Below are 15,561 nucleotides of genomic sequence, written 5' to 3'. Positions count from 1 at the left end.
AGGGTAGACAAATACGCAGGGCCCTTCATTTTCTCGGCGCGTATTTTTTCTGAAATCACGCACCCCGCATCTCAGTTCCACGTTACACATTTTACCATGAAAGACGCAGAGGTTGCCTGCAGCGCTGTAGTGTCTTTGCTGTTTGTCCTTTCCTTAGAGCCCTTTGCGACGCACAATTCCTATAAGGTCGTGCAACCTATGTGGAGAGACAATCTTAGCTTAATGCGGATTTTAGACAAGCTTTATCGATCTGGTATACTCCCTCTTCTTACTTAAGAACACTTCACACCAATACACAATGAAACCCGTAAATCTGATCCTTCGGCGTTTGTCACACGGTGCGTACAACATGATACAGCTCAAGCTTACTACATTGCTGATTGAATGAAACAATGCGAATTTAGGGGCCTTTTTCTTTGCTAGACACAACAATAATGGCAGCCAAGATACAATCAGGCCACGTAAGGTATAGGGAACATTAATTCTAGTACTTTTAACATGCATGTGAAAAAATTATTGTGGGTAAAAAGTCAAATTGCCGCCGGCAGGTACCGATCGTGAAACCTTCGAATAACGCATACAATGCTGTGCCAATTGACCTACGATGGCGGTCGTCCTGCCTTGCACTTTACCGGGTATATCTCTGCATTTATAGCTGGGAGTCATGTTTAAACCTGGCATTCGAACCTAAGCCACCTCTGTGTCACTGTCTCCATAGGCGTGCGCACGGCGGGGCTGGGGGGGGGGGGGGCTCCGCTTCACCTAGTCGCCTAAGAGAGGGGCACGAAATATGCCCCATACATGAACCCCCCTAGTTACATAAGAGGGGGGGGCGCAGAATCTCCTTCGTACATTGACTTCGTAAGGGAGAAGGGGCGCTGCGATGAACCTTCGACCCCCCCCCCCATGATGGGGAACACTGCGCACGGCTATGACTGCCTCTACTTCTGCCTCTCAGTTCCTATTGCGACCTTTTAGTGGCTTCCTTTGAGTGTAACCGTATACCGACTTTCCCAACAATTAACTCAATATAAAACGAGGGAGTTTTAGAGCCGTTCGTAGCCATGACGGCCAACGTGGAACACCCTTCAATTACCTGTTCCCGTCACGTAGCACATGATGTTTTAGGAGGTGGCGGCTGACCGACAAGCACTCGGATAGTACCTGGAGGCATAATTTTTGCAAGAAGGAGACCCTCATTAAGACATCAGCATTAGCATTAACAATGTCATTAAGGTTGTTGATTAGTGTTATAAAATTGCCAAAGCAACCTTTACCCCGGAACGGTTTCGTCTCCGTGGACTAAAGCAAAACGCCAGTGCTTCGAATGACGTGAAACGGCGTTTCCCTCTGACCGCGTGCATTTCCCGCTTTCATATGAAATAGGGAGGCCCGTCTACCCCCGCATCAGCAAGTGTGGTGTTTGATGCAGCTTGGCTTTATCCGTCGCTTGACTTGTTTCCAAGAATTCATTTGATTGAGGAATATTACATATTCGGCCACATCATATAGTGCATGTTAGAGAATTTTGCATTCGTTATATAGTCAAGCAGGTAGCGTTCTCTTTTGGCAACAAATGCGACTTTTCTCAGGGCTTAAAGAGTGCTCAAAAATTCATTTTAACCACTAATCGTACCGCTAATAACGGCGTAATTGTAGATATCTGATCGAAGTACTCACTAGAATTTACATCCTTCTTTTCATATTTCAAAAGGCGTTTTGAATAGTTGGTACAATACGTGTTTCAGGCGAGCTCTACAATTCTTTTAGCAGGTAAATAGGCATTAGTTTTGTAAGCCTTACTCCGAATTAGGCAGAAGTCCAGAAGAAGATGAAAGTTTGAAGAGATGAAAATATCTTGAACACTCGTGTTCAAGAAATTTCCGTTAGTGTAGCTGTGTATTTGTGTATCTGTGTAGCTGTGATGCTGAGCACCATAGATTATTTAGAGATGTTTGAATGAAGCAAGCATGTAGGCACTTTGGCCATTACGTAATCTATGGTTTTCATCACTTGCCTTATGCGATGGCGAAATTTTTTTTCCTTTTCAGTGTTTTCAATACCACTGCTGTACGCCAACATATCTATTGGATTGGCGGGCACAGTCTACACGGCTCTGGTAACGAACTCATCACTTACTGATGTACTACTTTAGCGAAAGTAAGAAAAAAATAAACGCACCTACTTCCAAGTTCGGTCAAACAATTTTGCAGGAAATATAGGTAGAATTTCACTTTAGAAATGTATCACTCATTATTGTTTGAGAATAATATTGTCTTTAATTTTACCGTCGTACGCTCATTACCGTTCGTTAACTTTGTTCGTTTATTTCACCATGTAACTCTAAATGTTTGAAAGTTCTTTTTTTTAATTTTGGCCTTTTGACAAGCGATCAAGCATGTTATGCAAAACTAGTGTGACTCTATCAAGATGGCGTATTCATAAAACTTCGTAGAAAATTTTTAAAGGAGCCCTGCAACACTTTTTGAGCATGGTCAAAAAGCGCTGCCAATCGGTAGTCGAGGCTCCCGAGAACACGCGAGCCAAATAGAGCGAAGCGAGCGGCCTGGAATTTATAATAAATTCTGAAAATCACCTGAAAATCGCTCCCTCTTCTCTTGACAAATGATGTATTAGTGCGCAATATATGACGAGATTGTCGCAGTTCCACCATTGAGTGATGTTATAATCACGATAACAGCCTCATTATTACCTTCGTTGTTAATTTTGAGTTCAATAAGTTGATAATATGTATGTTTATATTGTGTTATGCCGCTAAAACACCGAACAAACATTAATATTAGCACTTCCGGTCTCACCGACAGCTCGTCTGCTCGTAGTTGCGTGGTTGCGTTTTCTTCTCCATGCGCAGTGCCGAAATCATGAATATTTCTGTGCTTTTGAACATAGCCCGTTTCTGTTGAGAGTGGCAGCCGTTCGAGTGTTGCCTCGTCAGCTGGAAACTGCATCGTCGGCACGTTCTCACGACCGACCGAGGCAGGGGTGCAGCATTTCTCGGATAACAATGCTGGCGCTGGCTAGTTTAGGATACCTGTCTTCGCTGTATGGCGAGAGTCCCGTTCACTGTCTGTTCAGTATGTCATCGAGCCGTACCTCGGCGTATCCTCCTCGTAGTCTCACGTTCCCGAGAAACCGCGACACAGCAACCAAGCAGACTCGCACTTTCACGGTAGCTGCAAACAGCCGGGGGATGGGTCCGCACCGGCCCGATGCCCCACGATCCTTTCTTCTAGTCTTTAGCACTTTTTACATCGAAAGCTGTTATGAGATCATTTCACCGGCCGTTTTTTGTCGCCGTAGTTGTCCGCCGCCGCCGCTGCCGCCGCCGCCGGTGTCCGTAACCAGTATCGCTCGAAATAAGAAAAAGAAAACGAAATAAGAAAAAAATTCCAGGATGGAACGAGGTTCGAACCTGGGCCCTCTGCGTGGGAGCCCAGTATTAAACCTCTGAGCCACGCCGGTGCTTGAAACTGCTTTGCAAAAAGGTCCTATACAGGCTTCATGTCGGGAAGGAACCACATTAGCATATGCAATATAGCGTGGTAGAAGCGTAAAATAAGCACCAAGCGTCGCACAACGCGAATTCTGTAATCAGGCGTCACACAATGCGAATTGCGCAACGGGTAGGTTGTTGAATGCTTCTAACCCATTACAAAGGACTCTGCCATAATTCTTCATCGTCATCAGGCACAGCATCAACAAAGTGCGCATAATGCCTTACATGCGTATAGCAGGTACCAACGCTCTCAGTAGAATGACGAAAAATGGCACAGTGCCTGCTGCCTACTTCTCAAAAATTACAATGATTTATAGCGTAATGGGTTCCTCACAAGTGCACTTGTATTGGTTGCCAAGGAAGCCCATAAGCGCATGATCCACTTCCTCGGGGTCTCAGTAAAATTATACCGATTTATAGCGTAGTGGGTTCCTCGCAAATGCACTTCTATTGGTTGCCAAGGAAGCCCATAAGCGCATGATCCATTTCCTCGGGGTCTCAGAAAAGTTCTTCGCCCCCCCCCCCGTCTCTCTCCCACGTCAACGTATGTTATACAGCATGACGGGAGAGGGAAATAGTGACCGGGCGTCACCCAATGGAAATTACATAACTGGTGGGCCGTTTAAAGATTCCAACCCATTACAAAAAGCTGAGCCATAATTCTTCATCGTCATCAGTCGTCGCGTCAACAAAGTGCTCATAATGCCTTACAGACGTGTAGCTGGTGCCTCGCTTCTCCGTAGAATGACGAATAATGGCTTAGGAGGTGCTTCCCAACTTCACATAAATTGTGATTTATGGCGTAGTGGGTACCTTTCTAGTGTACTTGTATTGTAGCCCCAAGAGAGCTTAACGTGCTCTAGAAACGCCGCTCTTCCAGCTTTCGCCGTGACTGTGCTGCGGTTTCAGCGCAGGCCTGGCGTTTTTGTCAGCCCGCACTCGCTGTGCGCCCGCTTTCGAAGAGCAAACAGCATCGAAGTACCGCCACTGGGAGAAGGGTGCACAGCTTTGCCGTGGGGGAAACGATTCAAGCGCGAGCAGTGCGACGAGGCGGTGTATCGGAGTGTGGGTCGAAACCCATCTCAGCTCTCATTCGTTCCACACGCGCACGCAGGATTGCGTCCATGGTTGGCAGAGCTATGAAAACACTGCGGCAGTTCGAGGTGCACACCCAACATTACCAAACCGACTCGCAGTTTTCAAGCACGCGCGATACACGATGCGATGAGCTCCGCCGCTCCAGAGCCATATATACCCTTCGGGAGAGTTTGGCGATTGTTTCATCTCGCCGCTCTCCAAGCACCGCCCCAGCGCCGCCCTCTTCTCGTGACGTAAACCCTCTCTACTCGCCGACGGCGGCGGGCGGCAGTGGCGACAGCGCGGCGCGGAGTGCGGCGCTGCCGCGACGGAGAGACGCCGGCGCGCCGCACTTACACGGTCGCTGAGGAGCGCGCGTTATTTTACGAAGCTCTTGTGCGAAGCTGCGCGTATTCATGGCGACTGCTCCTCGCATTCAAGCATGAATTTGTTGCGTGCGATGGGCTGCTGTTGCGCGGTTGGCTGTTCAAACAGCAGCGCGGAGGGTTTCCGCCTTTTTATGCTTCCGAAGGAAAAGAAGCGACGACGCCTTTAGATCAGAAACATCAGACGCTGCAAATGGACCCCGACCGACTGTTCCGTGCTATGCGAGATACGTACTTGAGTATTTAGCTTGAATATTACTGGTAATATGAACAGCGTACGATTAACACAAACTTAATATTTGTTGTGCAATGGGGCCCTCTCAGGCGCACAAACTTTAAAAATAGTTTTGTCACGCTGAAAAAGAGGAGTTTTATGGTTCGCGTTTCGATAGCTTGGGCAGAGTGAAATTTTGCAGCGATCACGCTGTAAGTGCCAAGCGTGATGTGTTGCATTTACGTAATTTATTGCGCGTTCCGAGCACGAGCTTGGGATGTTACCGTGATGCTGTGAGGGGAAGATTTATTTCGATATCGCAGGTTAGTGCCGCCGCGCGTAAGCTACAGCGGTTAACTGGCATGTGTTGTACGTTATGTGGTCCGCGTTTCCGTGGCTGTTAGCCTATGGTGTCATTTACCGCTGTGTTGCCGCTTGTGTACATGCTACCAGTTTCACGTTTATTTCGCGCATGTAAATTAATCTGCGCCTCTGTGCTAAGCGAATGTGCCTTACGCTTTTTAGTCATGCACGTATAGTGCACGATGTCTGTGCTCGTGCGGGAAGCGCTTCCACTATTGCAAGGGGCCCTTATGTGATCGATGAAATTTCGTGATTAGGATAGAGCGCGAAGAAGTTGAGCAGAAAAATGATTTCGTAAACCAACAGGATGACCGCTATCAGACTAGGCGAACGAGGTATTGTTTTCATTTAACACGCGCCTACTGGGGGCCCTGCACCTGCTCTGACGAAGACCTTAGATGCCTCAGCAAGCGCGAAAATTGACCGCCGACATCCGCGGCATCGGCGTCCCGCGTCGGCGGCGTCAACACGAGGGATGTCAAAAGTCATCACGTAACGACGTGACCATACGACCAAAGATTGTGACATCATCATGACGTCGAATAACGTGACTTCACGCGATGACGTCAGCACATGACCAGATGTGGCGTAGAAAGATTGCAGTGCCTCCGATCTTGGAGGCAGTGCAAAACAATGTTAGGTCACACAAGCTTTCGAGGGGGGGGGGGTGAGGAACAATGCATCAGGTGAAGAAAAGGAAGACGGCTTTCGCTTTCGAGTGGTCCTAGGCGAATGCATAAGGGACCTTGTGAGTTTTTTTTTCTCTCTTTTCAGAGAGTTTTAGTGCCGGGGACTCCAAGCCGCTTCCTTATTCACCCTCTTACGTTGCCTTGTACTCTCAGCCGCACCCATGGACTATACAAAGGAACGTAAGGGGCATACGTACGCAAGGCACTTTGGGGTCCCGCCACTAAAATTCTCTAATAGGGAATTTTAGGGCTCGAGATCCCCAAGCCGCTTGTGTATACGCCCGCTTTTGCGCTTTTGTGGCCTTAATACAATTACGTGCGCTGGTACCTCTGTTTCTTTTAAAAGCAGAGCTGTTTAAGCTTGGAGAATCCCCGTTAGTGGCGCATAAAAATTGTCATCATCATGAACCGGCACGTAATCCGTCCTCCTCTTTATCTTCTGCTTTGCTGCCAGAACACGTGCACAGACTTTTCTGGCGTGGCAAGCAATGATTCTCACGTAACACTTGTCACGTGACATGTTCCAAAAATCACACCTGTTATATATTGCCACGCCCGCTTATGCTTTTATTTTGATGTGTTCGAGTTTGACCAGCAAGGACGGTTATCAACGCTCGACGCTGGCCCCGAAGCAGTGTTCGAGAAGCTTCACGATTCTGGTAGATCGTTTTGTTAAGATTGCGCGCCGCACGTGAATGTTCCAGCGTTGTCGAGAGATAACGCCGCCACCAGCGATATTGCGGGAAAGTTCCATAGCACCTGTATAAAAGCCGACGCGCTTGACCGCTTGTCAATTGATCGACGGACGACGCCCTGTTCGCCGCTATCATTGTACAGCGTGTATTGGTGTAGTTCTAGTTCTGATTTTCCGGCCACAAGTTCGGCCAAATAAACAGTTTCATCCTGCAAACGCCGACTGCTGTCTTCTTCGACGTCACGATCACGTGACATCTGGTGGAGGTGCTGCTTCATGATCCGGACGCCACCACGGAGCGCTGACCCAAGCCCAAGCCGCGACGAGGACGACGGCAAGGAAGTCCCGGATCGTCGAACAAGCCGCAGGCAGAAGGGACTGCAGCCAGAGCACGGGCTCCTTCCCGAAAACGCCAGGCAGCCGCAGATCTCAACATCGACCACAGAGACGATGACCGACCACGCGCAGCCTGCGCCAATCCTTTTTCGCCAGCCCAAGGAGCCGCGCACCTTCCGCGGATCGTCGTTCGAAGACCCGGAAAGCTGGCTGGAAGCCTACGACCGAGTCGCCCTTTTCAATTCCTGGACCAGTGAAGACAAGCTATAGCATGTCTTCTTCGCCTTGGAGGACGCAGCTAGAACATGGTTCGAGAACCAAGAGCGAACCCTGACAACATGGGACGTTTTTCGCAGCAGGTTCCTGGCAACATTCACCAGCGTTGTCCGCAAGGAGAGGGCCGAGGCTCTGCTCGAAACCCGCGTGCAGCTGCCAAACGAAAACGTGGCACTCTTCACAGAAGAAATGACGAGACTCTTCCGCCACGCAGACCCTGAGATGCCCTAGGAGAAGAAAGTTCGCTTCCTCATGCGAGGAATCAAGCAGGAGCTGTTCGCGGGACTAATCAGAAACCCACCCAAGACCATCCAAGAATTCCTCGCGGAGGCAACAACAATCGAGAAGACGCTCGAGATGCGCACTCGGCAGTACAATCGCCGCGCATTCCAAGACAGCGCAGCAGTTCGCGCCCTCGGCTCCGACGACTTGCGCGAAACCATACGAGCCATCGTGCGAGAGGAGCTGCGAAAGCTCGCACCTTTTACACAGCCCGAAGAGACGTCGATTGCGGACGTTGTACGCGAGGAAATCCAACAATCACTGGGTGTTCCTCAACCGGCACCGCCGCAGCTGCAAGCAATGAGCTATGCTGCTGCAGCCCGACGCAACGCCCCCCCTCCTCGCCCACGTCAAGACGCCGCGCCGCCCCAGCAGTTCCGCCGCCAGGCGCCACCGCCGCCACCGCCGACGTCATACCGCCCGCCAGCCGGTCAGCGATACGCGCCGAGGAAGACCGACGTTTGGCGCGCCCCCGACCATCGTCCACTCTGCTACCACTGCGGAGAAGCCGGCCACACCTACCGCCGCTGCCATTATCGACAGATGGGACTGCGTGGGTTCGCCGTCGACGCGCCGCGTCCACAGCAGGGGGAACGACCACGTGACATCGCCGACTACCTGGCAGGAGCGCAGTGGACCCCCCGAGGACCTTCCCGATCGCCGTCGCCAGGCCGCTACGCCTCTCCCCAACGCCTACCATACACTGGCCCAACCAGGGGCCGGTCACCTAGCCCGCATCCGGAAAACTAAGGGCAGCAACCGATGGAGGTGCGGTTGCTGTACGACGAAATACCGAAGACCCTCCGCTGCCGACGCCACCGCCACGACGAAGGCTTCAGGACACGACGCGAACCCCTGACGACGAAACCTCGCGGACCGAAGTAGACCTGACGACGCAACGTGGAAGCAGCGGAACAAACCGACGTAGCCGTGACCCGACGCCACGACCTAACTGCAACGCAAGACGACGAACTAGCGACCTCGACGTTCTTATCGACGGCCACAGCGTCACAGCCCTCGTCGACACCGGAGCCGACTATTCTGTCATCAGTGGACCGTTCGCCACGAAGCTGAAGAAAGTTAGGACAGCCTGGGAAGGCCCCGAAATCCGGACAGCTGGAGGTCACCTGGTAACCCCGGAGGGAATCTGCACAGCGAGACTCACCGTTAACAACCGGATTTATCCCGCGAACTTCGTAATCCTGCCGCGTTGCTCGAGAGATGTCATCCTTGGTATGGACTTCTTAGGCCTTCATGGTGCAATCATCGACCTGAGGTCTAAGTCAATAACACTGTCCACGGAAAAGGCACTGCCGCCGCACACTCCGCCAAGAAAGCACGCCTTGAATTTGCTGGAAGACCAGGTCACCATTCCCCCTCGCTCCAGCGTCATCATTTCCGTCGGCACTCAGAAATCAGCAGACCTGGAAGGCGTTGTTGAAGGCGACCAGCACCACTTGATTAACCGCAAATTTTGCGTCGCAAGAGGAGTAGCAGAGCTGCGGGCAGGGAAAGCAACAGTTATGCTCACAAATTTCAGCAACGAGTACAAGCACGTGAGCAAAGGCACGACGGTCGCCTACATCGAAGAAATCGTAGAAGCCAGCAATGCTTTCGGCCTCACCGATTCTCCCGAGCCTACTCCGACGAATAAAGCACCGCAACCAGCTTTCGACATCAATCCCAGCCTTCAGAAGCACAAACAAGAACAGCTCAAAACCCTGCTCTTGCAATACAAGGACTGCTTTTCGTCGTCGTCAAGAATTCGGCGGACTCCCGTGGCAAAACATCGCATCATAACAGAGGAAAGCCCCAGACCACTCCGTCAGAGCCCGTACAGAGTTTCGACGCGAGAACGCGAGGCCGTGAAGAAACAGGTCGACGAAATGCTACGCGACGACATCATCCAGCCGTCGAAGAGTCCGTGGGCATCCCCGATGGTGCTAGTGAAGAAGAAGGATGGGACTCTACGTTTTTGCGTCGATTATCGTCGCCTGAACAAAGTCACGAAGAAGGACGTGTATCCCCTTCCCTGGATAGACGACACCCTGGATCGATTACACAACGCAAAGTACTTTTCGTCGATGGACCTCAAGACCGGTTACTGGCAAATAGAAGTCGACGAGAGAGACCGAGAAAAGACTGCTTTTATAACACCAGACGGCCTGTTCGAGTTCAAGGTCATGCCCTTTCGTCTTTGCTCGGCACCTGCGACTTTTCAACGGGTTATGGATACAGTACTGGCCGGCTTGAAGTGGCAGACGTGTCTCGTGTACTTGGACGACGTCGTTGTGTTTTACTCAAACTTCGACGTACACCTTCGGCGCCTTGAAGTTGTACTTCAAGCAATCAAGACCTCCGGACTCACCTTGAAGCCTGAAAAGTGCCGCTTCTCGTACGAGGAGCTCTTGTTCTTGGGTCACGTAATCAGTAAGGATGGTGTTCGCCCGGACCCGCGGAAAAGAGCTGCCATCGCAGACTTCCCGACGCCCACCGACAAGAAGGCCGTACGCCGTTTTCTCGGCTTGTGCGCCTATTACAGACGTATCGTCAAGGAATTTTCACGGATCGCCGAGCCACTGACGCAACTCACGAAGGCCGACGTCGAATTCAGGTGGGAAACGTCGCAAGTTCAAGCATTTCAAGAACTGAAACGACGCCTGCAGACGCCTCCCATACTTGCGCATTTCGACGAATACGCCGATACGGAAATCCACACCGACGCAAGCAGCGTAGGACTCGGCGCCGTCCTTGTGCAAAAGACCGACGGATTCGAAAGGGTGATCAGTTATGCTAGCCGGTCGCTATCAAAGGCAGAAATAAACTACTCCACAACAGAAAAGGAGTGCCTGGCCATCGTCTGGGCTACATCAAAGTTTCGCCCTTACCTCTACGGCCGGCCCTTCAAAGTTGTGAGCGACCACCACGCCTTGTGTTGGCTAGCTAACTTGAAGGACCCTTCAGGTCGCCTCGCACGGTGGAGCCTACGACTTCAAGAATTTGACATAACCGTCGTTTACAAGTCCGGAAGAAAACACTCCGACGCTGACTGCCTGTACCGCGCCCCCGTCAACCCACCGCCGTAGGACGACACGGAGGATGACTGCTTCTTGGGAACCATAAGTGCCGAAGACTTCGCCGAACGACAGCGAGCGGACCCAGAACTCAGGGGCCTTGTGGAATACCTCGAGGGCAGGACAACCGTTGTTCCCAAGGTATTCACGCGAGGACTGACGTCGTTTTTCTTGCGCAACGGTGTTCTCCTTAAGAAGAACTTCTCGCCGCTTCGAGCCGATTCCCTTCTCGTAGTGCCCTCGACATTGCGATCAGAGGTCCTCCAGGCTCTGCATGACGACCCGACGTCTGGACACCTGGGTGTTTCTCGCACGCTCGCAAGAATACAGGAAAAGTACTACTGGCCGCGCCTTGTCGCCGACGTAACTCGCTACGTCAAGACCTGCCGGGACTGTCAGCGACGCAAGACACCGCCGACTAGGCCAGCCGGACTTCTGCAGCCTATCGAGCCACCTCGACGGCCGTTCCAGCAAATTGGGGAGGACTTACTGGGGCCGTTCCCGACGCCCAATACCGGAAACAAATGGATCGTCGTAGCTACCGACTACCTCACCCGCTACGCCGAGACAAGGGCCCTATCTAGAGGCAGTGCCGCCGAGGTAGCGAAGTTCTTTGTTGAGAACATCCTCCTGCGTCATGGCGCCCCAGAGGTCCTCATCACCGACAGAGGTACGGCGTTTACTGCTGACCTAACTCAGGCAATACTGAGATACAGCCAAACAAGCCACCGCCGGACCACAGCGTACCACCCACAGACCAATGGCCTCACCGAGCGGCTAAACAAGACCATCGCCGACATCCTGGTCATGTATGTCGACGTCGAACACAAGACGTGGGATGCCATCCTTCCGTATGTGACCTTCGCATACAACACGGCCATGCAAGAAACGACGGAAATGACGCCGTACAAGCTGGTCTACGGAAGGAGCCCGGCTTGGTAACACCAGTTAGACTTGACGGATTCGAAAAATTTTTGCGGCATGTGACTCTTGAAGAGTCATTTGTCAATCATGAGACTATTCCAATATAACTCAGAAAGGTGTTGCAGGGCCCCTTTAAAGTACTTGGCAGTCTGTTCATATTTGCATGCACATCTCTTACTGCGTGTTTTGGTCTTAGAGTTAAAGCATTTTAGCATTATGCCGACAGCGTAAGGAATTACTGCCTCCTCCCTTAAATTACGTCGTAAACTACATGGGATTAGCGGACTCCTTATCCGAGTGCTTAGAAATACTGTGCATCTTGCGGCGCTCCTCAACATCTAAATTCGACACACTTGGTGCTGAGACGTCTTGGCGCTTAGGACCCATGAAAAAAATGCAACCGCGACGGCTAGATGTCGAAAGTGTCATATTGTATTCAGCAGGGGAACGTGCGGCGAAAGTACCAAATATGTGGTTCGCCCTTGCAGTACTTTCGCTCTCTTTTACAGCACATGGTTGGTGATTTTTAAGGCGTCCCTTCTATCGTGCATTTAGTGTTTCCAATGCTAAATTTAAGTAATTGAATACATTATATGGGTAATAATAATTCCTGCGTTTTCACTGCCAAACCACGATACGATTATGAGCACGCCTAACCGCGGGCTCCTAATGAATCGCGCCCATCTCTCTTTCGTTAACGTGCAGCTAAATCTGAACACACGGGTGTGGAGAATGGTTGCAAAAAGCAATAGGAAGAAGCGTGTCGTAGGTATTCCTCGTATTCAATGCGAATCTCACAGGCTAAAGAAAGTGAGAAGTAGATACTGCGTTGATGCAGTTTTTACAGTTGCCAACATGCTAGGTGCAAAGAAAGAATGAACAGTAATAGAAAATGTGCAGAGAAAGGATGAACGATTAATAGACAAGAAGCCAGCTGATATTTGTTTCTTATAACACACCGAAAATTCACTGATTGCCCTAGGGGTGTTGTGTATAAGGTTCCTTTTAGCTGCGGCCGCTTCTACAAAGGACAGACTGCGAGCTGTGTTCACCAGAGACTACTAGAACACAAGAGATCGCTAACCAGAGGCTTACCTTCTAAGCTATTGTTACCTTGCCCAGATTGTAAGTGCGCACCGAAATTCGATGAATGCGCAGTTTTCTACCAGCACAGCAACAAAGAAGCGCTATTGTCACCTCGTTTGGTCAAACGGCACAAAACAATCACTAGGTCATCTAGTCATACTGCAGAAGCAAGCCTTACGGGCTGTTGCTGATGTACCCTAGAATGAACATACGCATGATCTGTTTTTCTGAAGTTCAAAATCATCCGAGTAGACCTTCTATATGAGTATCAGCTTATGTGTTCTTTTAAACGTGAAACGGCTCAGGGTACTACTCATATGAGGAACATGGCAAACCTGTTAACCAACCAATCATCTCGCTTAAACCGACACACCGAACATTGGGCAGTTCCGCGACCACGCACAAACTATGGTCTTCAAACACATTCCTACTGTCTTCCCTCCAAACTAAATAAATATAAACTATGCGATGAAAACATACGTCATGTTCCTAAAAACGCAGTGCGTCAACTAATATTATGAATGTCAAGCTTTTGTGTTTCTTGAAAATGTGTTTCTGCTGATGTTTATCGCTTTGCTTTGTGTATTTCTATGTTGATATTTCAACAAATATGAATACTTGTCATGTTGCTGCTGTTATCGTACGGGGTGGTGGGACCAGTCAAGCTGCCTATATGCCGCTTTTATCCTATCATCCTTCCTGTTTATACATGTATTGTAACCATGTGGCAATAGACTTCAACTTCTACCTTCACCTTCAATATGTAAATGTTGAGGCATGATATATCGATAATAGCGTAGCGCATGGGTGAGTCAACCACCGATTAACTTGCATACAAAAAATCAAATGCATTAATAGTTAACTTTCACGTAGACCCCCACGCATGCAGGATTGATAAGTTCTCATATTTCTGGGCATGCGCCGATAAGTTTTCGTGTCTTCTTTCTTTTCCGCCGCTGTGCTCCTCTTCAGTAGTTAGGCGGCGTTTGTGGTGCCTTGACTTCTTTCTTGTGTGCATGTTTGCATATCCTATCATTGTGAATGTCGCGCGTACTAATTGGAGGTGCCTTTCATACATCACAGGGTGGCCTCCGTGGTGTTGTTTGGGCAGACTGTGTCCAGGCTTTGGTGATGTTTGCCTCACCCCTAATCATCATAGGGAAGGTCCTCTACGATTCTGACAATGTCAACCCTGCGCTCAGGCCGTTGAGTGATTTGAATGCTACAGACTACATACTCAGGTAAGAACAGCGGCTAAGGAAACAATTAAGAAAATTTGGTTCCTAATAGGCCACAATCGCTGAGGTGTATGGTACTATCCTTCACTGCCGTGGCTTCAGAAAATAGAGTTGATTGTCTTTGCTGCAATAGATGAATCGAAAAACGCTCAAAATCTACATTTTTCATAAAGGCCAGACACTAAAAGAAACACTGCAATGAAGCGCTCCCTCTGACGTCCATGCATTGCATGGACGTCAGAGGGAGTCACCCACTAACCTTCTGGCTTCATCTGGCATTGTTAAACTAGATACTAGGGCAAAAGAGGCGCGCCTGAGGTTCTCGTACCAGTTGTTACATGGCCACTACAAGGTAGATGTCTCTAAGTACGTCACATTTTCACAGTCGCGCCCTACCTGACATAAGCACAAATACAGTCTGAAAGAATATTCATCAAAAGGCGACGTTTTTCGAAAATCGTTTTTCCCACTAACAATACGCAAATGGAATAAACTGAAGGCAAATGCTACTAATGCCGACACACTATCCGCATTCACCGCAGTGTTAGAAACCATGCGTAACCTACAATAGTGTGTCAATGCTTCACATACTTTGTTATTTTCCTCTTTCCTTTTTGCTTTCTTTTTTTTGGCACAGTGCACTGTGGCAGGCCAGACAGTACTTGGCCAGGCTTAACTTTTCGCCTCTGTCTGGTAAAATGAAGGGATGGAAGGAAAAAGAAAAGAAAAATTTAAATTCATTTAATCCATCGCTCAAATACCTGGGTTAGTATGCGCAAGTCAGCAGTCTCCTGAGTTTGCTGCTAGAAACTGCGCATATTATTGATTCTGTCACCGTCATTTGTCCTTCTCTCTGATATGCATACCGAAAAATTTGGCGCGTTTCAAATTGATGCCTCTGGTTTCAGTCTCTCTTTTTTTTCCTTACGCAAATAAAATGCGGAATGGTTTGTCGGACGCACTTGTAGATAGCGATGGATCTGCCGATAATAAAAATGCGCTACATATCCATATATTTTCATAACAGTGTATAACAAATTTTGGTACGAATATCGCCTTGTTTGTCAATACAGAAAATTCATTGTTCCTAGTATTTCGTTGTTGTTTGCCAATAGTGTAAGTGAACCCGTATGTTACTTGGAATGTTATTCTTTGCTCGTTATGAATGAATACAATGTACAATATGCCCACTGTAATGACTCCATGACTGGGGTCGACAGTATTGAAAATAAATAAAAGAAATAAAAGGTCCAAATCACAATTCCAAGTTCACGTGAATCTGAACATGCCTCGCCTGCACGTTTGTGTGCGTACGTGTGCGTGTGTGTGCGCGCGTGCGTCGACTCATGCTTATACATGAAATTTCACTATGAAGCCAAAACCATAAGTAAACGCTTCTGAACAG

The 15,561-nt window shown here is 49.4% G+C and overlaps 1 protein-coding gene across 1 annotated transcript in view; it reads left to right on the top strand.

Annotated features, from left to right (window-relative positions):
• The window catches only part of LOC119399448 (putative sodium-dependent multivitamin transporter), a 99,292-nt gene that overhangs the window by 50,534 nt on the left and 33,197 nt on the right, over window positions 1-15,561 (top strand). The window contains exons 3-4 of the mRNA XM_049417394.1: window positions 2,052-2,119; window positions 14,002-14,159. Coding sequence (XP_049273351.1) covers window positions 2,052-2,119; window positions 14,002-14,159 — 226 coding nt within the window. The remainder of the gene's footprint in view (window positions 1-2,051; window positions 2,120-14,001; window positions 14,160-15,561) is intronic.

Source organism: Rhipicephalus sanguineus, chromosome 7, assembly GCF_013339695.2.
Source record: "Rhipicephalus sanguineus isolate Rsan-2018 chromosome 7, BIME_Rsan_1.4, whole genome shotgun sequence".
Classification (NCBI taxonomy): domain Eukaryota; kingdom Metazoa; phylum Arthropoda; class Arachnida; order Ixodida; family Ixodidae; genus Rhipicephalus; species Rhipicephalus sanguineus.
The sequence above is the reverse complement of the archived record's forward strand: the minus strand, read 5'-3'. Positions and strand labels throughout refer to the sequence as shown.